The sequence below is a fragment of the Trematosphaeria pertusa genome, assembly GCF_010094035.1.
Source record: "Trematosphaeria pertusa strain CBS 122368 unplaced genomic scaffold BU26scaffold_6, whole genome shotgun sequence".
NCBI classification, from domain to species: domain Eukaryota; kingdom Fungi; phylum Ascomycota; class Dothideomycetes; order Pleosporales; family Trematosphaeriaceae; genus Trematosphaeria; species Trematosphaeria pertusa.
In genome coordinates, this window is record NW_022987217.1 from 1,407,065 (window position 1) to 1,432,296 (window position 25,232).

At 46.2% G+C, this 25,232-nt stretch overlaps 6 protein-coding genes across 6 annotated transcripts in view; 2 read left to right on the top strand and 4 right to left on the bottom strand.

Annotated features, from left to right (window-relative positions):
* Positions 1 to 7,261: 7,261 nt before the first annotated feature.
* On the top strand, positions 7,262 to 8,262 carry BU26DRAFT_550331 (uncharacterized protein; the record flags this gene model as incomplete). The annotated part of the gene is made up of 4 exons (XM_033832048.1): positions 7,262 to 7,484; positions 7,523 to 7,667; positions 7,748 to 7,771; positions 7,815 to 8,262. Exons 1-4 carry the CDS (start codon positions 7,283 to 7,285, stop codon positions 8,260 to 8,262), a joined length of 819 nt encoding a protein of 272 aa, XP_033685090.1. The 5' UTR covers positions 7,262 to 7,282.
* A 3,506-nt stretch (positions 8,263 to 11,768) lies between these two features.
* On the bottom strand, positions 11,769 to 13,049 carry BU26DRAFT_518536 (uncharacterized protein). The gene has a single exon (XM_033828839.1). The coding sequence runs from the start codon at positions 12,765 to 12,767 to the stop codon at positions 11,955 to 11,957; it is 813 nt and encodes a 270-aa protein (XP_033685091.1). The 5' UTR covers positions 12,768 to 13,049; the 3' UTR covers positions 11,769 to 11,954.
* A 358-nt stretch (positions 13,050 to 13,407) lies between these two features.
* On the top strand, positions 13,408 to 13,713 carry BU26DRAFT_593785 (uncharacterized protein; the record flags this gene model as incomplete). Its single annotated transcript, XM_033834886.1, has 1 exon — positions 13,408 to 13,713. Exon 1 carries the CDS (start codon positions 13,432 to 13,434, stop codon positions 13,711 to 13,713), a length of 282 nt encoding a protein of 93 aa, XP_033685092.1. The 5' UTR covers positions 13,408 to 13,431.
* A 4,717-nt stretch (positions 13,714 to 18,430) lies between these two features.
* On the bottom strand, positions 18,431 to 19,233 carry BU26DRAFT_295349 (uncharacterized protein). Its single transcript, XM_033821703.1, has one exon. It carries the CDS (start codon positions 19,068 to 19,070, stop codon positions 18,474 to 18,476), a length of 597 nt encoding a protein of 198 aa, XP_033685093.1. The 5' UTR covers positions 19,071 to 19,233; the 3' UTR covers positions 18,431 to 18,473.
* Positions 19,234 to 22,072: 2,839 nt separating this feature from the next.
* Positions 22,073 to 22,905, bottom strand: BU26DRAFT_295325 (uncharacterized protein). Its single transcript, XM_033821702.1, has one exon. It carries the CDS (start codon positions 22,722 to 22,724, stop codon positions 22,272 to 22,274), a length of 453 nt encoding a protein of 150 aa, XP_033685094.1. The 5' UTR covers positions 22,725 to 22,905; the 3' UTR covers positions 22,073 to 22,271.
* Positions 22,906 to 24,251: 1,346 nt separating this feature from the next.
* BU26DRAFT_504484 (uncharacterized protein) overlaps positions 24,252 to 25,232 on the bottom strand; it is a gene marked incomplete at both ends in the record, with an annotated part of 2,658 nt that continues 1,677 nt past the window's right edge. Inside the window, 2 exons of the mRNA XM_033826779.1 lie at positions 24,252 to 24,674; positions 24,733 to 24,794. Of these exons, the coding sequence (XP_033685095.1) occupies positions 24,252 to 24,674; positions 24,733 to 24,794 (485 nt within the window). The remainder of the gene's footprint in view (positions 24,675 to 24,732; positions 24,795 to 25,232) is intronic.

The window sequence follows — 25,232 nt, forward strand, 5'->3', positions numbered from 1 at the left end:
GGTGCTAGCAGAGTAGGTTAGGTTAAATTTAGCTATCTAAAGGTAAGAAGTAGAAGAAAGGCTCTAAGAGGCTCTATATATAGAGGTGCTAAGCGCTAAGACGCTAGGCTAGGTTACGTAATTAAATTACGTAACCTAAGGTTATATAACCTAAGGTAAATTTCTAAACTAGACTATTATATTACCCTCTCTTATAGAGAGAGCTTGTCTCTAAGCTCTAAAATACGCCTTCTAGGTCTCTCTTCTTCTAAAACTTCTATATTATACTCTTAACTATCTCTTTTAGCTTATAGTAAGTATATTTGTGTTAGTTTTAAACTAGAAGCGCTTTTACAGCTACTCTCTTCCCTCTAGAGAGAAAGAGGCTTGTTTTCGCGTCTATAGGGCGGCTTTGTCGCAAGCTTTCTTCTTAGCAGCGCCTTCGCGTTACCCTTGTGTCTTCTACTCTTGCGAGTTTTAAATTCTCTACTATCTTCTCTAGAGTCTTCTCTTTTTTATACGCCTTAATCTAAGCATCTAATTATAATAGCAGCTCTAGCTTATCTAGGTATACTACGTAAAAGTCTCTTACCTTATAGAGAGCGTTAATAAAGCCTACAGTATTATACTAGGTAGAGTTAGAATTATAAGCAACCTATACAGCGCGGTATTAAAGGCGATTTTAATAAAGACGGCTATCTAGAATTTTATATACGGGCTATTCTAAATTACTATTAACTTTAATAGGTAGCTACTTAGGCTCTACCTACTCTAGTAATAGCTCTAAGGCTTTTCTTAACTAATTAGCGTAGAAGACGTTATGCATACGTATATACGCAGGTAGCTAGAGCTAGAAGAAGTAACTCTTTATAGTAACAATTAGGTAAAGGCTATACATCTATTAATTAAGCTTTATACTAGGTTAATTTGTTAAAAAGCTACAAGGTTTAATATAGACAAGGTTGCCTACTATAAAATTAGGTTTTTAGCGCTTTTTATTTACTTAGAGCGCCTGCCTAGCTTGCGCTTTTGTAATATTGCTTTATGTAATTTTAGTAGCTTTTTCTACAGCGTTGTATTGCTTCTTAGCGAAATTCTAAGCTTTCTAGCGCAATAGACGCTTACGTAGAGTAGAGGCTTTTATTATACGCTTCTTTTAATTCTAGTAGTGTATTAGCTAGTGTCTAAACTTAATTTTATACGCTATTAGTTCTATAGTTTTATATAGCAACGTAGCTTATACCTAATCTATATAGAGTAGAAGGTCTAACTAATTATTCTAGTAGTAGTTAACAAATAGACGCAGACGCTAATTAAGATATTAATTAATAATCTCTGTATTTCTATTAGTTTACAAGTAGTACGTAGTAGAGAGCTTCTACTTAATTTCTATAAGCTAATAGAGCTTATTTATAAAGGTAGAGGTAAACTATAGGCCGCGATTTAATATAATAGACCTAGAAGAACTATATATACGCTAGATATATTAGTAATATAGCTCTACTATGCGCTAAGCTATAATTTTCTTATAGTAGAGTAGAGAAAAGCTCTACTTACTTAGCTAATCTATAATAACGTACACGCAGTTAAATCCTTTTCTATTAGAGAGAAAGCTCTTAAAATCTATAGAGACGTTCTACTATACCCTCTTAGAGATAGGTAGAGGCTTTAGAAGACCTAGCGTCTTATTCTATAGAGTATAGCTCTAGCAGTAAGCCTTATATACTACTACGTACGTATTAACGTCTTCTTGTATACCTAGCTAGTAATATTAATTTTATAGTAACTAGGTAGTTTTTCTTTATTCTAGGTAGGTAGTTACCTAAGTAGTATATATAGCGCGTATTAGGTATATTTATAGGTAGTTAATAGTAGAGACTATTAACTAATTCTAATAAGTTAATAAGCCGTCTTCTATTTTCTAGGCGAAGCCTAATATAGTAGCTTTTTCTTAAGCTAGCTGTAGAGAGTTATCTAATTAGTTAGCTATAATAACCTAATTAATTACAGTATATAGATTCTTAGTAGAGAGTGCCTCTATAAACGTATTAGCAGTAGCAATTTCTATAGCACTGCTAGCTAATCTCTAGGCAGCTAGGACTAATAACTTACCTAATAATTACTTAATAGCTAAGAGGCTAATTTGCTTCTTGCTTAGAAAAGCCCTTGTATAGGCGGCATAATCCTTCTTCTTTTAAGTCTTAAGCTCTTCTTACTTTTGTAATAACGCGTTAGCTACTATATTAGCTAAACCTAGTTAATAGGTAAGCTTAAGGTTATAGTTAGCAATATCGTTTACCTAGTAAACCTGCCTAGTAGTAAGTTTCTACTTAGTAGTAAAGTACTCTAAGGCTTAGTAGTTAGTTAATACTGTAAAAGGCTCTAGATTCTGTAAGCTAATTAACTAGCTTCTCTACTTCTATACGCTAAGAATAACTGCTAGTATTTCTTTGTTATAAATACTATAGTTTATCTAGGTAGTATTTATTGTCTTGCTAAAGAAAGCTACTAGTCTCTAGATACTATCTTCTTAAAGCTGTAAAAGAACTCTAGTAACTACGCTATCTAAGGCGTCTGTTTCTACTCTCGTGCAGTAATAGAGAGAGTAGTAAGCTAGTATAGTATTAGATAGCATAAGATTCTTAACCTACTAAAATACCGCGAGCTTAATTTCTCTAAAGGCATGCCATGCTCTCTATTTTAGTAGCTTAGTAAGAGGGCGGACAATCTAGCCGTAATCCTTTAAGAAGACTTAGTAGAAATTACAGAAACCTAGAAACGATTAAAGACTCTTAAGAGTTATAGGTATAGGCTAATTCTAAATAGTAGTAACCTTCTTAGAGTTCTTCTAGATTCTATTAGTACTTATAATTAATTCTAGAAACTTAGTACTTTTAATAGTAAATTTAGATTTCTTAATATCTACTTATAACCTAGCTTTATATAACTAATTAAGTACCTAGGCAATATAGGCTTTGTGCTTAAGTAGATCTTCTAAGTAAATAAGAATATTATTAATATATACTATATAGAAATTATCTAGTAAGCTATATAATACCTTATTAATATATTACTAAAAGGTAGTAGAGCTATTATAGAGACTAAAAAGTAGAACTTAATACTTATAGTTACTATACTACGTATAGAAAGATGTTAGGTTCTCTACTAACTTATTAAGCTAGATTTAGTAGAAAGCTTACCTTACGTCTAACTTAGTAAAGACCTTAGCGCGTAATAGACGTGTAAGCGTTTTCTAGATAAGAGAGATAGAATAGGCGTCTTTTTTTATAATAGCGTTAAGCTTTTAATAGTCTACGCAGAACCTCTATTCTCTACCTAGCTTTTTAGTAAATAGGACTAGTAACGCGTACAACGTATTACTATAGATAATAAAGCCGCGACAAAGGTAGTCTTCTAGGTAATTCTATACTAACTATAGGTACTCTAGTAATATACTATAAAGAGAACTATTTATTAAGATATTTTCTACTATAAGCTTAATGTTATAATCTATACTCTCTCTATATAGTAGTAGAGTATTAGAATTCTTTTTTAAGAAATAGGCTATAGTTGCGCTAGTATATTCTAGAGATAGAAGCTTTTTAGTAACTAGTTAGCAGAGTTTCTTCTCTAGATTAGCGACTAAGGTTTTCTTTCTATTAGTAATAAGCTAATTAACCTTATAAATACTAAGGTGCCTAATTATAGTGTCTTTTTAACGCGTATTAATTATAAAGGCAGCTGCGCTAATTATGTTAACGTTAAGTCTAGCCTTTAAGTAAGTTTCCCGCAAAACAAGTAGCTTTTTTAGCTTACAGGGCAACCTAGCAGGCGAGTTAAGATTCTTAAGCTACCTATCTATCTTGCGCAGGTTTTCTTAAAGCTTCTAGCGTTGCAATTCTCCCTTCTCTTATTATATTACTCTTAGCTTTTCTACTACTAATATTAGGGCGTTGCGGCGATTAGCATTAGCTTAGTAAGCTGCTTAAGCTTTAGTAGTAGATTAAGAGGATTAGGTAGAGACAAACGCGTTGCGTTTACAATTAATTAATTAATTAGTGTCTAGCTACATTAGTACGCGCTACTTATAGTTAACCTAAACGTTAATTTCTTTAAGTAGCTTACAACTAATTATTATATTATAGCGGCTAGTGTTACAACATACAAAGTAGGTGCGTATTTAGTAGCTTTCTAGCACTAAATTAGCTTTAAAGTATTTATCTACCTAGCCGTTAGGTCGTCTATTATATCTAGTAAGAGAGATTAGTTTTATACGTAATAGCTTAACGTAGAGGTTTTTTCTAAGAGTTTAAAGGTACTTTAGGTACACTAAGATGTAGCTACCCGCTTCTATATTAATTAAACCTCTAAGCTTAATTATAAGACTGTTTACAGATATTTAGTAGAGTAGAGTAAACGTAGAACTACTAAATAGCTTTTCGCGCAGGTTTATTACTCTAGTAGGTAGCTCTAGAGAGAAGACTTCTTCTAGAGCTAGGCTTTTTCTAAATTGTTAGATTTATATTCTAACGTGTTATTCTTAGGTGCTTACAGCTCTGCAGGCTCTATAGGCTCCTTCTCTAGATTAACGTTCTTAATAGCTTTCTACGTGGTAGAGGCTCTAGAGTAATTATAGCTTAGGTAGCTAGGTTAGTAGTATTAAAAATAGGTAACTAGCTTCTAGATTGCTAGAGCTTTATTAGGTGCTAAAAAACCTAGAAGAGCTAGAGGCGCGCGTTGTAGCATTAACGCGATTATATTACGCTTTTTAGCTCTTCTAGCAGCAACGCGTACTTCTTCTAAGGTAAGCTCTTAAGTAAGGTCTTAAGTAAGGTCTATATAGTAATTATAGTTATTAACGTATTAATATTAGTATATCTCTAACTACGTACGCATAGTCTCTAGCAGCTTCTTATAAAATTTCTCTACCTATTAATCTACTAGAAGCTAACGCTTCTATACAAGGCGGAAGAAATTATTCTAGAAATAGGCGAAATTAGTAGCGCTTTAGTAATAAAGCTTCTAGAAATTATAGTAAGCGTTTAGCCTCTTATATAGGTCTCTATAGCTTCTCTCTAGCTAATTAAGAATATAATTATAGAAAACTACTACGCTACTATTCTTAATTATTTATAGTATTACTAATAGAGTCTAGTACGCGTCTTCTTTAGTTTACGTATAAATATAGGTAATAATAGTTTTCTTAGTATTCTTTAGCGTATCTCTAGTATACTAATTCTAGTTTACTTAAAGTTTATTCTATAAGCCGTCTCTCTACTACTTAAAGGTAATACTCTTACTATCTAATAATAAGAGTAAATCTAGAAACTTAGTAGAGCGCGTTAATTAGCTCTCTTACGCTTGTAACGCTAGAGGTGTAGCTAGCTAGTATATAGAGAGGTAAGAACCTAGAATTAAATTCTCTAGTAGTAACGCGCTTAAATCGCGTATAATTAGTGTTATAGAGAAACGCGTCGCGCGTTAAACTAGCATAGTAGACTAGTCTCTAGAGTAGGTTAATTATACTTATAGTTACTATATTTTAGCGTTCTTTTTAGCTAGAATAGTAGCCTATGTTAGATTTTTCGCGTATACGTTATCTCTCTTAGTAAGAGCGTTAGTAGTAATCTAGTAATACATATAAATTTATTATTTATATACCTGTTGTATATATAATTAGCTAACTATTTTATTAACAATTTTAGCTAGCGTTTCTAGAAAGAGCTCTTAAAGCTCTTTAGTAGAGGTAGAGAGTATAAATAAACCTAAGGCTAACAATAGCTCTAGTATTACTAAGCTCTAGTAGAGCCTTATAAGCTTTTAGTTAAAGTTATTGTTCTAATTCTTGTTAGTTATTATGTTGTGTTACTAAATAGAGTTTTTGTAATAGAAATATTAATTAGTATATTCTACTAGTAGGTTCGCTACTCTAGATTTAAGAACTATTAGAGTAAAGAGGTATTGTAGAGCTAAGGTCCTACCTCTAGATTAGCTTTGCAAGAGTTCTTCTATAGTGTTTAGATTTATTCGGCTTTTCGATTAAGAAAGAGGTAAAAGAGGGGAGGTATTTAGCTACTAGTGGAGCAGCGAGTTGTCGGTTCTGCTAGTAGAGTAGAGAGATTATTAGCTCTGCTAGCGAAGTAGAGGATTGTTAATTTTTCGTAATTCGTAAAGAGAGAGGGTTTTCGCACGTAGAAGTTCTATAGAAGTTCTCTCGTATATAGAGCTCTTAATAGCTCTCTTTAGCTTAGTACTAGTATCTTTCTACCGCTAACTAGATTCGCTAGTAGTCTTATACAGCGCTAGAGGTAAGCGATTAATTAGTACGTTAATAGATTCTTAGGGTAAGCAACTAGGCTCTCGTAGCTCTAATTCTTAGTATTAGCTATTAGTAAACGCTTCTTAACAAGGCTACTTAGTTTAGCTAGATATTATGCTGCCGTCTCTAGCTAAAGAGGTATTAACCTTTAGATAATATAAGGGCTAGGTTCGTAGTCTTTACTACTATAAGCGCCTCTAGAACACCTAGCTAGGTAAGTTAGCTATAGGCAGCACTGTCTCTACAAGCTATAAGAATAAGAGGTGCTAGCAGAGTAGGTTAGGTTAAATTTAGCTATCTAAAGGTAAGAAGTAGAAGAAAGGCTCTAAGAGGCTCTATATACAGAGGTACCGAGCGCTAAGGCGCTAGGCTAGGTTACGTGATCGAATTACGTAACTCGAGGTTATATAACCTAAGGTAAATCCCTAAACTAGACTGTTATACTAATTAATTTTTTATTATAAAAGCTTAAAATATAGTAAGTACTTAAAGGTAGAGTTAGCTCTTTTATATAAGAAATCTAGGTCTAATATCTAGCGTAATATAAGGTTAATATTATGTTAATTTATAAAGTAATCTACCTAGTTTTTATCTATAGGTTTTCTAGCTATTTCTAATATAAAATTTTAGATTATTTACCTTAAAGAAGGTAGTTCTTTAACATAAAGCTTATTAATATACTGTATAAGCTGTTTTTCTTGTGTAGTGTTAAGATTCCGGCTGTTATCGACTGCCGCCGCATTTGAGTGGGTAACCTTCCTGTGGCGCCGCGACAGCGTTGAGCGATCAACACCATACTTTTTGGCGTACTCTGCGTAATTAGGTGTTTCTCCCAGCTTCAGCGATTCCAGCGCTTCAAGCGCAGCCTCAATACCTGACATATTGGTGGAGATATGGGGGGTGGAAAATTCTGAAAAATTTCGTTGAACCGTGCATGCGGTGGGGCCGTGCATCGGGTGGTGAGCCACAGTACGGACGATCGCGATGAACCGAATAACCTTTAGGCCTGTGTCTCTCTACTCCGCAACGCTGGTGTTACTTTTCCTCTGTTCCCCTCTTGACTTCTGCCTTTGTTCTTCGTCTCTCGAATCCGCGATGCTGGTCTTCTTCATCGTCTGTTTCTCCCTCAACTTCGTCCTTTCTTCCTTCTTTCTCCGTTTCTCTACTTATGGCACTATACCAATAGGTATGAAAATGCGCACTGCACTACGGAAATCTTCTCAGCTTTGTACGACGCTCACCTCGCCGGCCAATCAAATAGCTTACCTACTTCGCTAATTGCCGCCATTAACCAGGATCCGGACTGTTCTCGAAAACAGCGAGAAGGTCCTAGTCAAGGCCAGCATGACCCAGAGCTGAAGGAAACGATGTGAGAGGAAGCCCCTCGCACACACTACCAGTCACCCTGATTACGTATTTGACGGACCAATTACCTGCCAACGAAAACAGGAAGCAGTGCGAGTACCCACGTTCGTGAGTAGAGAGCTGGCAGTGCGACAAACGCCGTTGCTCACAGGCGTCACACTCTACGAAGCCCAGCCGCCGCAGCCCGACAGGCCGCGGATCTTCTACGAGACCAGCCGCACCGGGATATGTATCCCGTAGAAACACCAGGCGACACTATTCCCCAAGCTGGTGTGCAGGGATTTGGTTCATCTCTTTTGGTTCATCTCCGCCGGCTGAGGGCCTTTGAACAGCCAGATTCCCCCTTCTACCCCGCGACCACCGCAACCCGCAGCGCCCGTCGCCGAGCCGGTCATCATCAAACCGCCGCCGTGCTCCGCTCAGACCCGGCAGAGAGACACCAGACGATGGCGAAGGAGAGACGCAGGGCAGAAGAGGAGGAAAAAGCCGCGCAGCCGACCAAGGAAGGATACAATGGTACTGAATTGGGAGACGAACCGCGCGCATCGAATACGCCGGGGCATCTGCGCATCCTTCGCAACTACGCGTGGCTCGCCTAGCGCCTCGACGCGTGCATGACGGGGCAAACGCCCTTGTGGGAGAAGGAGTGAGCCGTGTGGAGCTTTGAGTTTGCGTTGACACCAGCCGAGATGGCGCTGATTGTGCCCGCGCTGCGCTTCTGGCGCTCTGCGGGAGCGAAGTCGATCCAGACGATACCGGGTATCCCCGAGGAGATACAGAGCCTGGTAAGGCTGGAGCTGGAGTCGGAGTTGGACGGCTTGTTGACGGATAATTAGGTGGCTGAACCGGAGGAGTGTGATAGGTGTTTTCGAAGAAGGGGTAGAAGGGGCACGTTTCTGGACATAGAGAGTAGGGAAAAGGCGGAGGATGATTTGAAGCGGGAATAGGTGCTACGAGAATTGGGAGGGGAGGTTCGCCCTACCTCTCGAATTGATATCTAGGGAAGGTTGGTATGTGGACGGGGCGGCCTCGATGTCTGCGAAGATTCGCCATTCCAACCGTCTCTGGCATAAAACCCCCGCAAGGAAAGGCCGAGATACGAGGATCGCAGGCCTCGAGGAACATATATGCTACTCTCCTTGGACGACATGGTCTCGCTATCCTATTGTTTGATGAGAATTAGACCGCAGAGTCTTTGCGCTACAACATTGTTATGAATTCTTAGAGTGTTCACAAGGACGCCTAATCTGCTCGACTTGATTTGATGCGAAGCAGCTTCTTGTTGGAGCTAGAGCTAGGCGTTTACAACATAAACAAGGTCATCGAGAGCGGCCGAATGTTTTCTGGAAGAGAGATTCGTACTTAGGCTGTGGAACGCGTACGATTTGCCATCTGGGAGGCTAAGAGGTCATTTGTTGTTCACGGAAGAAAGTATTTAAATCTTGATCGCGCGGACGCAGCGCTTCCACTGTAGGCTGGTAGGTAAAGACATTTAACTACGTATTCCCGATCCACTATCAAAGTACGCATTCCTCTAGATCGTCTCGTTCTCTGGAGACTTTCCAGTCGCTAGCCAAGTGTCCTCGGCCACACTGTCGAACGTCTCTAATGTGTTGCAGAATAATAATCGCCGAATAATACGAATGCGGCTGTAGTCCTCTATACCACGCTGAAGAGCTTATGGAGCGACTTGCACCGAGCTAAGCATCGCGGGCCTGGATTCTGCATTTGCAGCTACACGGCATGCGAGCATAGAGCAGCCCTCGTGGAGAGACCAGTCGCACTTATTCATCTCCGCGTATGGCCGATATTGCACGCTTGCGGCCGATCTGATGGCCTCGAAGGGTAGCATAGGGGAAATGAAAGGCTAGTTCTTAGAAAGAAGCATTCCTGCTGTGGAACTGACAGCTACGGTATGAATGCTCCCCTCTGGGAGGGCCAGCAGGGGCAGTAGTTATATAGCGCAGGTATAGCGTGAAAGGCAGTAACCTTTCAGACTTTGACCTCCACCACAAGGTGCTGTAGCCAGGTTACATGACCTGAATTCCTTTGTAGCCGGCGCGCGAAGAATAGTCAATCATTTTTACTTAAAGCCTGCCTCTAGAACGAGAAGGAAATTTCCCTATTCACCTTGTCGCCTGCTTCTGTTATTCGTCGAGCTTTCTGCCGAACAATCTGAAGATTCCCCTGGGTCTCTCAAAGGTACCGATTACTTCATAGTTGACCTTACCAAGCGAAGTGGAATCAAAGTCAAGCTTACCATGAACAGCCTGGGGCCTAAAAAGAGGCGACGGCACATGCTCATTCGCCCATCAACCCGTGGCCTGGCTCAATGCTTCACGGACAAGCGCCCAGTAGCTAGAAGGCATCATGAACACGGACATCAGCCATTTAGCTGTTCAGTAAACAAGCATCGAGGAGCTCAAAAAGATGCTGAGACTCTCGCCTATGCAATTACTGCGCTTTTCACACTTGCCATCTATTCAGACAGGACTATTGGATATCTCTGGTGCTTCAAATACCTCTCAGAATTCGTTGATTGCTCATTTAACGTTATTCTTCGACCCTTGGGCCATGGCGTTGACTAGACTTCCATCTCCTCCCTTCCTACCATTGCGCCCACACCTGATGCTCGTTAAGTCAACGCGCCAACCCTTGCAGTACCCCTTGCTACTAAGAGACTAATAGCCCTCGCAGGTTCCGCCTCACGTTGAACTCTCGACGGCCTTTCTAGCCTTGCGCTCATCCACAGCCTGCTGAATTTGAAGAAAGAGGGGTGACTCCTTCGAATCACACATAAGCCCGGTCACGTACTCCGCGCACACGCCAGGGTTGCAAGCCACAGGGTATTCCAGCGCTGGATTGAGCTCGACGTACGCCCAGTACTTCTTGCACGTTCCGCAACCCGCCCGAGGTCGGAAGTTGCTGTCGACGGCCTGGCCAACATGGTTCCACATGTGCCTTGGCCCAACAGGAGGCAAGCCGTCTGGTTCCGGTCGCGGTCCCCGCGACGTTCCTGCTGATGCCGGCCAGCCGTGGTAGGTATCCCTGTCTTCGTCCCAGAACTGATTCGATGGCTTGCGGGTATCCCAGATGCGCTCCAGGTACGACTGTACTTCCTTGATGGGGACGATAGGCTTCGTTCCGCCCGTGAACCCGTGCGTGATGCAGGTATGCGTGGTTCGGGGCTGGCCGTGTGAATCGAAATCCTTCATCGGCCAGGTAGACCTGTGCTCAGTGTAGAGATCTTCGAGAGCCTTCAGCTGTTCCTCGAAGTTTGCATTCAGCCAGATGAGGTCGGGTTCGGTGCTTTTGGCGGCTCGGGTTTTCGCCTTTACGTACTCTTGCATAAGCGTTAGTAAGAGGACTTTACGGTTCAGCGCGGAGAGACCACATACTTTCCTGGCATCGTATGCCGCACATGTCGACTAGTAGTTCGTGGAGGGTCTGGGTCGGAATAGACATGCCCGGCTTGAGTTTCTTGATTCCAGCGGACCTCGTGAGAGAAACCAAGCGCTTCCTGATATCACTCATCTCCCGTCTTGCGTCCTTCTTGTGCTCTATGTCCCCCTTTGTGAATCCAGAGCCGTTGGGAATGTTGCGCCCGACTCTTATAGCCGAAGTGATATTGTCGTGTATTGGTCGCAAAACGAATTCAACCTCCCAATGACACCGGAGAATGAAACGGTGCGCGGACGCTAAGAATATCTTCAGTAACCTTTCAGAGATTTAAGGGTGAATAAATACATACCTGTTTCCGGCCGCTGTGGCATCGTACCGAAGCGCTCCTCGAACATGGAGATATAGCTCTTCGAAACAAGTAGCCACTCATGCAATTTCTTGAGTCTTGAGGAGACATATTCCTTGAGATAACCTAAGTGGTTGGGTGGTAGCTGAAGGGTCAGCGTTTGCCAGTCTGAAGTGAGGAGGAGACCGGTAGTCATAGTCATCGTCTCGTTACGTTCTTCGTCGTTGCATTTCCCCTCGGTCACTGGACTAGATATATGTGAACGTCTATCTGCCTCCTAATTCGTAAAAGCTGCTTGCTTATGCAAAAGATTCATTCAAACCCTGTTATGATTGATAGAAACAGCTTGCTGAATACCCAAACTTCCAAGCCGCCTCACCGGAAATAGCTCACAAACTCATGCACGTGTGGACCCAAACATTCTCGCCTTGTAGAACGTCCTTACAAACTTATATCGGCCTAACTATTCTCGCCTTGTAGAACGTCCCTACAAACTTACATATGGGCCCAAACGTCCTCGCCTCGTAGAACGTCCCCACAAACTCACATATGGGCCCAAACTTTTTCCCCGTCATGGGTCATGACCCGATACGCGACAAAGCTTGCCCCGGTGTCTGCCTTGTCAAACCTAGCAATTGTCAGCACCCCGTGACCAAGAGTGGAGAGGGATCGGATGCGCTCCACCGCCGGATTGTCCACGTAATCCTTAGCGAGGAACCCGAATCGCTTCACGGTCGTGAAGTCGATGAAGAAGAGTTTCTGATGCTGTAGCGTCTTGGGGTGAAACTCGAGGCAGACGACGAAGGGTGTAGGAAGCCACTCTGACTCGTAAGATTCGGACTCTGACCGATACTCGAGATATCCAAGTTGTGTCCCGAAGGTCAGGTCGGTGTTTGTATTGCTGTTTCTGTCGCTGGCGACGGACTTGAGAGCGAAGACATCTCGGTATGGGAGTTCCATTCCACGCCGATACCAACCGGCATGATTCTCCACCTCATCCTCCACCACAGGTGCTATCCAGTACTTATCGGCCGGCGCATTGGCTTCGTACTGAGTGTCACCATCATATTCATCTTCTTCCCCGTCGATGTCGGTCTCCATGTTGAACAAGTGGAATTTGATTCGAACAGGCATTCCATCAATCTCTTCGAGGTCGTACGTCACGACGTCCTTCTCGTAGAAGTGGTACAGCGAAGAGATACCCACATAGTCGAAGAAATTCGCGAATGTAGCCCGACGGAAAATCTCCTCCACGGAGGAGCGGTCCGAGGGTGAGATGGACATGTCTACGGAGGAGCGGTCCGAGGGTGAGATGGACATGTCTACGGAGGAGCGGTCCGAGGGTGAGATGGACATGTCTAGCTGAATTGGTTGCGCGAACCTTGGGAAAGGGGAAGGAGTCGATGAGGAAGTTGATGGTGTGCAAGACTCGTGGTCCGACGGAGGTTTTCGAGGAGCACCTTTTCGAGGAGCACCAGGCGGAGTAGTCGGAAGGGTGGGAGACGGAGTACTCGGGGTGTTGATTGATTTTCTATTGAGTTGGGTTTATATGGGGAGTGATGTTGTAGAGAGAGGTCCGCACTATTACACAATACATACTCTGCAAGCAACATAGTATGGGCACTATACCTAGCGCCTATACGTATTGTGGTGTAGCACCCTGATGAGTGCTCGGGTGAGGCTGTCAGATGGGGAAATGTGAGGCTGAAGGTCATGTGACTTGTGGCTGAGGAAGAGGCTGTGCTAGGTCGATATTGCATTAGGGGGCTCACCCGTGTCGATGGAGCGTCCGTCCTTGGGGTATGGGGTGCGCGACATCTCTGGTAGGCTGTTCTGCCTTGTCGTAAGCTAGTCAAAGACGCCTATTAATGAATTGACGCCGCGTGTGTCATTTGCATGTGGGCGAGCGCCGCGCCATTTGGAAAACTTACCGTATTTCCCCACTCAACGCACAGACCCCACTCAACGCACAGTTAACACCAAAACGCGTATATTTTCAACACCTCATAACTCCACCAATATGGACCCGATTGACGCAGCTGTTGAAGCTTTAAAATCCCTAGAGCTGGGAGGACCTCCTAATATATCCCAGGTTGCTCGGGAGTACGGCGTTGAGCGGTCGCGGCTCTCAAAGCGTTATCGCGGGGTTCAGGGCACTAATACATCACGGGCTGAGAAAAAGCAACTCCTTAACACTACACAGGAAAAACAGCTTCTGCAGTATATTAATAAGCTATATATACAAGGCCTACCCTCTATAAGAGAGATAATACGAAATTTCGCAGCAGAAATAGCCTATTAAGAGCCTAGAAAACACTAGGTTAATCGCTATATTGCGCGATATTAAATTAACCTTGTATCGCGATAGACATCTAGTATTAATAACTAGCGCTATAAAGCTAATTTAGCCTTTAAATACGCTCTCTATTTTAAGCTTTTAGATAATAAGATTAAGTAGTATAATATCGCGCTGTTAAATACATACAACATAGATAAGAAGGGCTTCTTAATTAGAGTAATATTAAGAATAAAGCGCGTATTCTCCTAACAGCAATATAATTAAGAAGGTATTAAGTAGGTACTCTAGAACGGTAACAGGGAGTAGATAACGACAATAGCTTATATATGCGCTAACAGCAGCTCTCTTAATCCTGCTCTAATATATTAGGTAGCTTCTAGTAATATCTAGGATACATAGTTACAGAATTTTAATTCTTAAGAGCACTAGGCCTTCTTCGCCTTATTACTATCTAGATAGACAAATAACGAACTTAGGATTACCTAGCTTAAGAGGTGCTTTTAAGAGAAGACGAAGAAGAAGGCAAAGCGCAATTATTAGCTTCTAATTCTTAATAGGCATAGCTTACATATTACTATAGAGTTTATTAAGTTCTATAATTAAAATTAAATTCTTCTAGCTATCTATCCGCCGTATTTAACCTATACGCTGCAGCCTCTAGATATCTACCTTTTTAAGCCTCTTTTAGCTACATATACTAAAGAGCTTACCTAGTTTATGTATAATAGCTAGAGACTTACATCTATTACTAAGCGCGACTTCTTCTACTTCTTCTATAAGGTATATAAGATCGCGTTTGCTAAAAAAACGATTATTAACGCCTTTAAGGTTACTAGTATCTCTCCGCTAGATAGCAACGCTATATTAAAGAAATTTAAGAATCTAGAGCCTAAGAGGCTATTAAGTAGCAATAGTACGTTGTTAGTGCTCTCTATAAGCAATTAGCGTAAAATTAAACAACTCCTGCGACAGGTAGTTAAGAATATCTATAATAAACGTGCCTTGTAGCTTTCTTATACAATACACGCAATAGCAACTTAGAAACAGCTTCTCTAGCATGAAAATAATCGCCTTAGAGATGCCCTTATTAATAAGAAGAAGCGCTGTAAGCGTGGCAAGGCATTACTACTTAAACCCTCTAAGAATTACGCTAGCGGCGCTGTCTTCTAGTTGCTATCTAAAGTTAAAGCTGCCCGTAATCGCTAGGCTTAAAAAGACGCTAAAGTAGAAGAACTACAACACTAGAAGAATTGCGATAAGCTAGCTAAGAAGTAGAAAAAGTAAGAGAAATAGGCTATGCTTAAGTAGAGGGCGTGGATAAGAATAGCTACACAGGAGATTAAGTTGTAAGAAAAACAGCGGAAGGCCGTAGAGCGCGAAGAAGCTCTACTTGCGCGCGCAGCTAAAAAGCAACTTAGAACTAATATACAATTAGCTAGAAAGAGTAAGGCGCGTAGCCTTAAGGCTCCTGCACCTCCTGCTCATGTTATTAAGGAGCTAGAGGTTGATGTTAAGGATCCATTGGTTATTGAAGGGGTGGTGGAGGTATCTAGCCTATTAACGCGTACTCGCAAAGTACGCCTCCCACAAAGGTATCGCACGTAATTTATTGTTGCCAATTAATCAAACAAGCCTTCAAGAATGCTCCTCTAAAAAATCTTGTAATAATTAGATCTATATAGGGCTGTACAGCTTTAAAAGTAGTGGTGATGGCCATCCTCAAACTGTGCGTTGAGTGGGGTCTGTGCGTTGAGTGGGGAAATACGGTACCCGCCTGCTCCGAAATCGCGCCAACCTGCTCCGTATCCGAGCCCAGCCCGCTCGTCACCTCAACCCGAATTCGCTCTCGTAACTCTACTAGGAGGAATTCACCACCTTGCTGGCTACCGACATCTCGCGCCGACCACACCGTTCAAGCATCTCCTGGACTGCTTCTCTTATTGCGAGGATAATTGGGAGCCCGATGTCGGACACTATTCCGAAACGCCGGTCTCCGTTCCGAAATTCCGGCCTACGAGTTCCGAGCGCTTTGTCCCCCGCATCTCGCGTTATTTACGGGCTGATCGCTGCCCAAAACTGAAAGAGGTGAGGCATCAGTCGAAATTCCAGGCTTTCAATCAGCCCCATTTATCTGGGCCCTCCGGACGCAAAAGAAATTTCCGCCAGCAACAGCTCAAACCTATGCAGAGAAGGTAACCTGTTTGGGGCATTGCGTAGAAGACGACAAACCGCTCCGCACTCCTCGTCTTCCCTCCCAAGATCTGACTCAATCTGCCCTGCGGATGAAATCAACACAGCATCTTTCCCTTCCAGTTACGCCTAGCAGCAAGGGTCGCTTTTCCGATGTTAAAGAAACCTTCAATGCCAGAAATGACGAGGCTCTATCGCCGACCCCACGGTGTGTGCGTACGCTTGAAGGATTGCCACTGTTGTCACGGAAATGCATCTTAAAAGCGACAGATAAGAATTGCACGGCCAACATCTTCCCAGTCCCCAAGGAACAATTCCTGGACCAAGCAAGCATTCTATCAAGGAGAACGCACACGGCCCACACACGGCCCACACAGCTCCTGCGTGATCTTCGATCCGGTTCAACGTGCAGCGTCTATTTCGCACGCCTGCTGCCTTCGCTGGATATAGGGCCCCTCCCTCTAACCAGCTCTCTGGTATCTATCCCTCGCCGCCCGCATAACAGACAGCTTCTATTAGTTTCAGCCAGCCCATTTTGACGGATGAGTATGGCGTATATCGCTCGCTCGATGCGAAAATTGAAAAGAAGAGTAGCAGGCAGTCACGCTGGCAGCTGGCTTGTATGGTATTGATTCGAATGAAGCTGCATCGCGTGCACACTTTCTTTCGTGCAGGCCAGTGGGCTGACGGCTCCAACGCAGCCGGACCTGGCTCATTTTCCTTGCCATTTGCGCATCGCGGCGGGAAAGACGCATGTGGCTCACGAGATTTGCGGACTCCTGTCTTTGAGCAAACCAGGAATGATACGGCGCATAACGAGAAAATTCGATTACCTACTACGCGCACGCAGGTCGGTTGATTGTGGAGACAGGGCAGGTAGTGAGGCCAGGCTTCCTTATGCTGGATTTTGCAGAATGCCGACGTATAATTATGCTAATAGACATGGATAGCGCACTTGGCCCCACGCAAAGTCATCAATATCAAGCTATTCCAGAGTTAAAGGGGCTTTCCATGCTGAAAATGCGCCTAGCTGGGAAGGGCGTGCAGTGCTCGTCGATGGACGCTGTGGCGCAACCATGACTGCCCGCCTCATTCACTGCGAGCGTGTTGCCTGCAGCCGTACATGCAGAAGCTTGGCCGCACCCGTCGACCCATATGCTTCGTTAATCAAATGATACATTGGATAACTCTCCAGTCCAAGCGGTAGTAGGCGCGAAAAGGAGCTGGATGTGTTCCTGCGCAGTATCATTGACCTGGAACGACGCATTACGACCTTGCGATCCTGCTGCATCTGCCCTACGAGGAGCCGTAAGGCAGCTCAACCATGATAACTTATTTGTGGTCAATCTGAGAAGAGATATTATTATGCCCAGGAGTGTGGAGGCCTATTGTGGTGTGGCGTGATAGAGACTACCCGCGGGCTTGAACAGACCTCGGGACCATTCAGCTTGTCAACCAGGGAGCTGGATATTGCAAACGCCTGGAGATCCGGTTGCTCCTAAGAGCATACTAGTGCTGCGGAGATTCAGGAAGACTGCTACTCGTGCTTCTCCCCGTCGTGCATGCTACTGTTCGAAGCCCCGGCAGTATCCGTAGCTTGCGCAGTTTCATGAAACGGCCACAGCCTTGGTTAAGGTGGAAAGACGTATAAAATTTTATTTCATTAGTTGGAATCGGGTTTGTCAGTAACATGGTACGTTTTCGCTGGCTGGATTTACCAAGGTCGTTGGACTATTGCAGACAGATGCGTCAGGGTACTTCGGCAACAGCTTCCTAATACGGTAAGCGCGCATAAACTTCTCGTCGAATTCTACCCTCCGAATACCGCCTCAACTCTTGATATGCCTCTCAATAACTCCCCTCGCAATCTAGAAGAGATGATTATAGGAATAAGTAGCTTTCTTGTGCGCTACGGAAAGAGACAAGTTGCAAATCAGTCTTCGACCCCGCGGTCTGCTCTTAACGCCCTAAACCTCCTGAGGTCCTCTAGATACCACGCTTTTTCTTGATCCAACTCTAGGCCCCCTCTCTTATATAGCCAGTTCAAGCTACTTACCCATATGAATAGGCTTCCCCTGCTTTTCCTGGGAGGATGGGTTGCACCCTATTGCTGATGCCCATCCCGTCGTTGCACAGCTGATATCTCCATGCAGGAGGCCTAGACATCTGGGAAGTATGACCCACACCCGAGAAGTCTATTTCATACGAACTGGGCCTCGAGTTTAGTTTGTATTGACTGGCGGAGCACTCTAGTCGTCCTGGAATGCGGCGGCGGAGGCCCTTCTTCTACCCAGTCCAGTCTTGTAGATTATCGATACTGTCCCTGCTGGGAGGGCAATGTGAGGATGAAGTTGGGAGGCTTAGGAGATCTGCTTATTATAGCTCGTGGCTACCGGAACGGATTCGAACGTTTCATGAACCGGTTTCGGAGGTTCACGTCGATTTGTATCGTAATGTTGCGCTGCGGTACCTTGTGTCGTCCTCTTGAAAGCGGTAGAACATGACTCGGGTATCCGTGGTCCGATATAGGCGCCGTGCACCAACAAGGGCTCCTCGCTTAATGTGAAGGACTACTAGGTCATGATCCCCGCGTCCGCGGGATGTAGTCGGCTGGATGCTGCGTGGGACCATAGAAGATGCGTAACTCGCAACAGCTGCAGAGAATTTGTGATTTCTATAACCTTGGATCGCCGTGAACGCCGCGTCTCAGGCGTGGTGGTGGGTACCCGATGTCGGAGTTTGCCGGAATCTCCGGCGCCGTAGCGAGGGGCGCCGCCTTTCTGACGCTTCGGATGTTGTCTGCGTCGGGTTATCATCCTCGACGGCATGACCTTGCATGGCGTTCTGTTAACTGGTAGAAGCGAGGAGTCTTGAAAGATGTTCTGGGCGGGCATAAGCACAGCGAGTCGGCTAAGAGGAGGTTGCAAATCGGGTAGACTTGAACCTCCTATTCTGCAGAACCTCCCTCCCGCCAAGCCAACGTTGCAATACCTGGCTCTATCGCTGATTGACGGATGATATCGCATGAGGGCATGCGCCGGTCTCGGGGTGCAAACAGGCCTCGAAAGGAGGCGGGTGATGTTGGTGGATGCGCTGGCGCTCCTGAGCATGGTGGGTATTCGTTTGGAAAGTGTACAGCATCGCTCATCGCGTCTTCCTTCCTGCTGCATCTAAGATTTCCAACGTCGGGCCGGCGAAGAAAGGGGGGCCGAAGTAATGCCTCGTAGCTAGAGAGAGGGGGAAGATGCACGGATGACAAGCTCTACATCTGCTCGTAGAGCAGACATCAGCTATCCGAGACGATCGTAGGTGGCCGAGGTTTGTGAAATCCCTGGGGCTAGAGTATGACGGAGGTGGGATAAGCGATGCAAATGAGTGAAGTGGAAGTCCAACCTGCTACCGGATATCAGCAACGATACCAGGGGCTTCGGGGTAGATTTCTTACCGCTTCACATGCTCCTCTTCGTGCCGACAGGATAGCCTCTTGTTCATCCCTCTGATCTGCAGGAGACGGCAGGCGGAGTCTCTGCGGTAAGATGTAGATGCTCAGCCTTCAGATAGGGGAGGATACTCCTGTACTACACTGGCGCGGCGTCTGGAACAAAGAGCACAGCCAGGCCGAGTCTGGTGTAGCCGTGCTAGAATGCGGGCAATAGTCTGATTTGAGGCGGCTTGCTGTAATGTAGCGGAACAGATAAGTATACTTACCGATCTTCGAGAACTGGGCCCTGGAAACGGGGCAGTAGTCATACAATGAGAATGTTGTTGGCGGCGTGGCCGACATGCTCCGAAAGAGAACGTGATACCCGAGTGCGGCATTATAGCTGCGGGGAACCTCGCGGTTAGCTGGTTGGGAAGAAGCGTTGTTAGCGACAGTGCGAAGAGCATCAACGCGGAAAGAATAGTGTCGGGGAGCTAAGCGGGCCTAGATGGGTCTGGCTGCGGGAGTCCGTTGGGTATATGAGAAGGGGAATGCGTGTTAACCCAGAGTGTGCGTGCTGAAATTAGTCATGCCTAGATTAGAATGTAGCATTCGTTGATTTGGTCGCCGTCAAAGTATCTCCGCTTTCGCTCCTGCTTGCCGTTGGTCGGTTATTCCGTAGGGCGCCTCTTTCGACGGGAAGCGCCCTCCGCGTTTCTGTGCTATAGTAATCCGGCGACGTTACCGATTGGATACTTCAAGGAAGGAGAACCTGGCATGCGCAGTCGCAAATGACCGTTCTCGTTGTTTCAGATAGCTGAATCCCAGATCTTACGAAATCACGGCAACTACACCAGAGCCATGGGAACAACAATGCGAGGAAGACGCCAAGCTCGCCAGATTCCAGGAATGAAAAGCGCACTGGCTCAATAAAGTGGCTGTGTACCGGTGGACCGGAAGCTATCGTCGAATCTTCGTCGGCGGAGCACCAAACAACGCAAGAATGGGCGCCCAGTTACGCGCGCGGTATGAACTCTGAGAATGGGTCCATATAGACGCGCCAAACGCATGTGCGATGAACACCAACCAGGCGGTATTTGATTACCGCTCGGGCAGGCATGGACAATGTTAAACCCAGAGAAGACGGTAGCTGTTGTTTCGTTCTAGCGTTTCGAGATTCAAAGACGACCACTCCTGAACTCAAATTGGTCAGCACGAGCAGCCACGTCAAGAAAAGCGTGTATGATATCTTAGAAACTCGATGATCAGCAGTGTGATGAGATTGCAGATGAGATAGATACTCCAGGAGGTCCTCTATGACCCCTCGAGGAGTGGGGCACACTATGGAACACCAGGCATCTTCGTGTTCCTGAGACGCGTTTCGGGAAAAGACGTGTGCAAGGTCAGGCGTTAAACTCTCCCTTGACAATAACGGCAACGGCCGGCACCTGCGCGGTCAGGACGAAGGTGAAGATGCACCAGCTTCTTTTGCGCCCAAGGCGGAGTGGGTTGGTTCCGGAACGAGTACGACATGACAGACTCTGATGGAACTGCTCAATGACGCGGCTTAGGACATGTCGTTACTAGATAGGCTCTCGCAGACTTGCCAAATGGCACCGAGGCTTCACCTAAGGACATGGTACAGCTTGATAACTCGCGTAGAATTGGTAAACAACACCTGACGGTCCCTGGGGCATGGTACGACGTGACAGGCATTTGCATTAAGTTCGCAGTCATGCCGCAAGTTTGTACCGCGCACCGCTTGAGAGACTCTCATAGAATTGCCTAATGACACCGTTGACAGTCTAGGGCATTCGCAGTCGCAACAGGGCAGGCGATGATGGTCTAGGGATGTGATCAAGAGAGCGTGGACCGGGCGTGGAATGGGCATGGCTTGACAGTCTCCAGCGGAATTGCTTAATGATATCAATGGCATGGCCCCGGAGTCGCAACAAGGGAGAAGCCGATGGCCTGGGGATCTAGATTCGTAGAGACCACCATCTGAGTTGGTACGGGAAGAGAGGTTTAGATCGGCCATGCGGGCCACCGCTTCTCAATCTCCGGCGCACGCGTTTCTGGTCCTGGAGGGCAACATCTTTAAAGAAAATCTCGTACACCCAACATCTTATAGGCATAAAGGGTCTCAACGTCGTCGTTGAGGACTATTTCTTGTCAGCGAGCGCCATGAAGAAGTGTCGAAAGATAGTATACGATTATCCGCCATTTCAATTCTAGGCATAATCACGTTCGTATCCACGCCAGTGACCTTAACTTTGATATCGATCAAAAGAGGTTGCTCCCTCCCCTGTTGTCGCTAGGTCGGTATTGGGTACGGAGCTGTTGCCTGGGAAGTTGAACAGGGTGTATCGAGACTGGGGAAACCAGGAACGATAGACATGTACGCAGAGTATTGACGGCGGTCGTACGTAAAAGCAGAGCAGGAAAGTGGGCGGAAGGCGTTATATAGCCTGTCTGAGTATGTGGCCACTCCGACGAGTACGTGTATACCATCAAGAAAGCTGGACGATTACTCGCCAAATTGCGTTGATGCATAATGTAGGATTGCCGCGAATATGCGGTTTGGCGGCCAGGTCTTAGCAACAAAATGCTAACAACGCGGGAATGTACGGACCACCAATGCAGACCGACGGTCGTCGGCGTGAGAGATGAAAAGGCCTGCCAAAGGGCGTCGACGAATCCATAACCCAAAGCGGCCGATATCCAAGACAAAAGCAGGCTAGGGACCACGAGATTTCGTATAGGAACTGGAAAGCTGACGTCCGAGCTTATCGGTATCGGAAGATCCCGAGGTAGTGCGCCGGAAGTAATAGACGGCTGTTCCAGGCACCGAAGTCCGACGGAAAGCGGTTGGAGCGTTCCTGATCCTGGGGGGATCTAGCGGTCCATTAGAAAGGACACAGTGGAAAGCAGGCCAGACGGAGCAGGAAGATCAGAGATATCGCCATATTTGGGGAGATATTCTGATGTTGCTGGTGACCTGGTTTTCGAGATTATAACAGCGTTCATGTCTCAGAATATACGATCTCGTTTCGGTATCGAGGCAGTGGTTGAGTTCAGACGTAGCGTAATGATGAATGATAACGTGTTCTGAAGACCATGCTGGCGATTCTGGTAGGGATGAGGATGTGGGTTTCAACTGGATTCCAGCGAGATAACTACCGTCCCCGCCATTAAGCCCGCGCCCGAGGTGCTCTACTGGCGAAGAGGAATCCATGGTCGCGCAGAAGGAACAAGCAATGCTGACTCTTCGCCGAGCTTTGGTTAGGCGGAGCAGGCGACGTACTGCGCAGACGAAAGGGATCGCAAATTGGCGCAAAGAGGTTAGAACGCCGTCGCATGTGGGGACCACGGTTCTAAGGTTCGCTAACGGAAGGAGCGGCATCCACTTAGCCAGAGGAGGACGTCCGCGGTGACATGGGTGTGTGATTGGAGAACCAGGGGTGCGCCAGCCCTAAGTCGACCAGAGGAAGTAGTAGGATGAGAGAGAATTCTCCAAGAAACCGTACGGCAGGTACGTTCCACCAGACCCGGCCTCATCTTTTTAGCGTGAAGAAGCTAATACGCCCAATTGAGCCCATTTTGCGCATCTGCGGGCTACCAGATGCGCACCTAAAGACAGGACCAAACGTGCATCATCCTTCAGGTCGGGGCGCAGACCGGAAATGACCAGACGGAGGGGGAAAAGCTGTAAAATAGTGGCGTTGACTGTGGTCGAGGGTCGTAGGCTATACGTTATTTCTGCGAGATGAGAAAAGCGCGCGAAAAGAGAGGCGTGGTGTTCCATATCGTGTGCAGGCCTTCTTCCCCTAGGTACGCCTTCTCAGGCAAGGAGTACGCGCTCTACGGGCCGGATCGAGGGGCTCATGCCAAGAGCGAACCGCAAGCAGAAGCCAAAGCCTACGTCGGACGAAAGCGGACCGCAAACGCTGAGACACTTTCGTTGTGTATTAGGGCCACAGTCCCCTCTCCCGTGACTCCGATAGCCACCGAAGTAGTAACGATGGTCTTAAGAGTTGTGCCTTGGAGGCGTGTGCTGGTAACAAATCGGTTGGTAGGTATGTTGCGGCGGCGAACGAGAAAGTTATCGGGGACGCAGGAGTCTCGCTTGTAATGCCCGGGCGATTCGGATCTGATGAAGTCGCGTGCCAACCTGCGGGCGAGTCAGAGAGCCGAGTCTATGCATATCGGCGCCGTTGGAGAGCGTAGGATCAGTACACTTACATGAGAGAAAGGTCTCTTATAGCGAGCCATCAAAGGTTGACCAATGCCATAACGACTCTTCCTTTATCCGCCACCGCGCCCCGCGGCCCCGCGAGCACTTGTCCCTCGTGCTTTAGCTATTCTTCTCGATCCTCGCGCTCAAACCGGGTCTTGACAACATAGCCCCATATGCCCGAAACCGCCGCCGCCGTGAAGTCGCTCCGTGTAGCGTACTAGAATAGAAAGATGGATGTCGCGATGATACACCCCGGGCGAGCGTTAGGCCTACATCGGAGCGGCAAACCACACGGCAGCCTCAGAGACGAGCTTGCGGATTGGCCTCATTTGTTGGGGGTGGTATTCATCAATCTCGGAACCGACCGTCTTCTGCTTCTGCGATTAGCTCCTATCAGCGTCAAACACACTGGCCAAGCACTCACCTTGCAAGCTGGATGGGAGATCACTCCTCGTCCCTCTGACGGCGGCTCAACGGGCTCGTCACTTCGACGACACAGTATCCATGCCCTGCTGCCCCTCAGTCGGCCAATTCGCTTTATTGTTGGCTAGCTCCATGTCCGCCGGTATCGCGGTAGCTGATCGAGACAGCTGGTTGCGGCGCGCGGGATCGGCGCAGCGTGTTGTGGCATTTCGGAAGTCATTCGCCGTGGCAGGAGGCTTCAGCGAGCGTGTTTGGAAGTTGGTAGCCAGTCTAGCGGTAATGGAAAGTCGAGGTGGGTTCACCGCCGCCCAGGCGAGTGAGTGGTTCGTGGACGGCGGAGGACGGAGGATAAACATGGTAACTCTTTCTGCGGTAGATGCGGCGGCTTCTGCTGATGTCCAGCTGGTCGCGCTCGGTGCCGTGCCGGCGGGCCAAGGTGTCGAGAGAAGCATTGTAGCTGTGATGAACGCCGCAGTCCCCGACGGCTATCCAGAAGCGCTCGCGCTCCGCGTCTGGTGAGCTCAAGCTGCTAACCGCATTCCAGAAGAGCTCTTTGGCGGCGTCCGCGTTGTCAGCACGAGACAGAAAGTCGATGAGTCGTCCAAAGAGCTGTGTGACGAGGAGTACGGGATCAGGGCAGGCGTTTTCCGGGCCATTCAGTGAGCGTACGGGCGTGCAGGCGTGCGGGGGTATCTAGAAATGAAGTCGAAGAGCGGAGGTGGTGGGGAAACAGAGTCACGGCCGGACTTACTTTGTTCCTCACCGCCTTGGCAGAATGCCGAACACCACTTCCATACCAGACACAGCATGTACCTGTCGCAGGTTAATCTAGATCAGGTCTCATCCAAACTTCAATCAACTCTTCGATCAACTCAGACACTCATCAATTTCCGTAATTATCTGCCATGATTCTAGCGCGCGGGCAAGAAAGAAGAGGGTGAAGTTCTCTCATACTTGCGAGCCAAAAGCTGGGCGGCGGAGGCTACTACTATGTACGGCAGCGATTGCTGCAAGCTCACATGTGCTGTTCCGCCGATTCGTCCTTGCGCCCAATTCATCCTTGTCCACTGATTTGTCCACCTATTCATCTGAACCATCAATGCGGACCACCACCGCCATTGACATCCACCTCGCCATTGACATCCACCTCGCCATCGTCGTCCTCTTTGCCATTGTCGTCCTCTTTGCCATTGTCGTCCTCTTTGCCATTGTCGTCCTCTTTGCCATTGTCGTCCTCTTTGCCATTGTCGT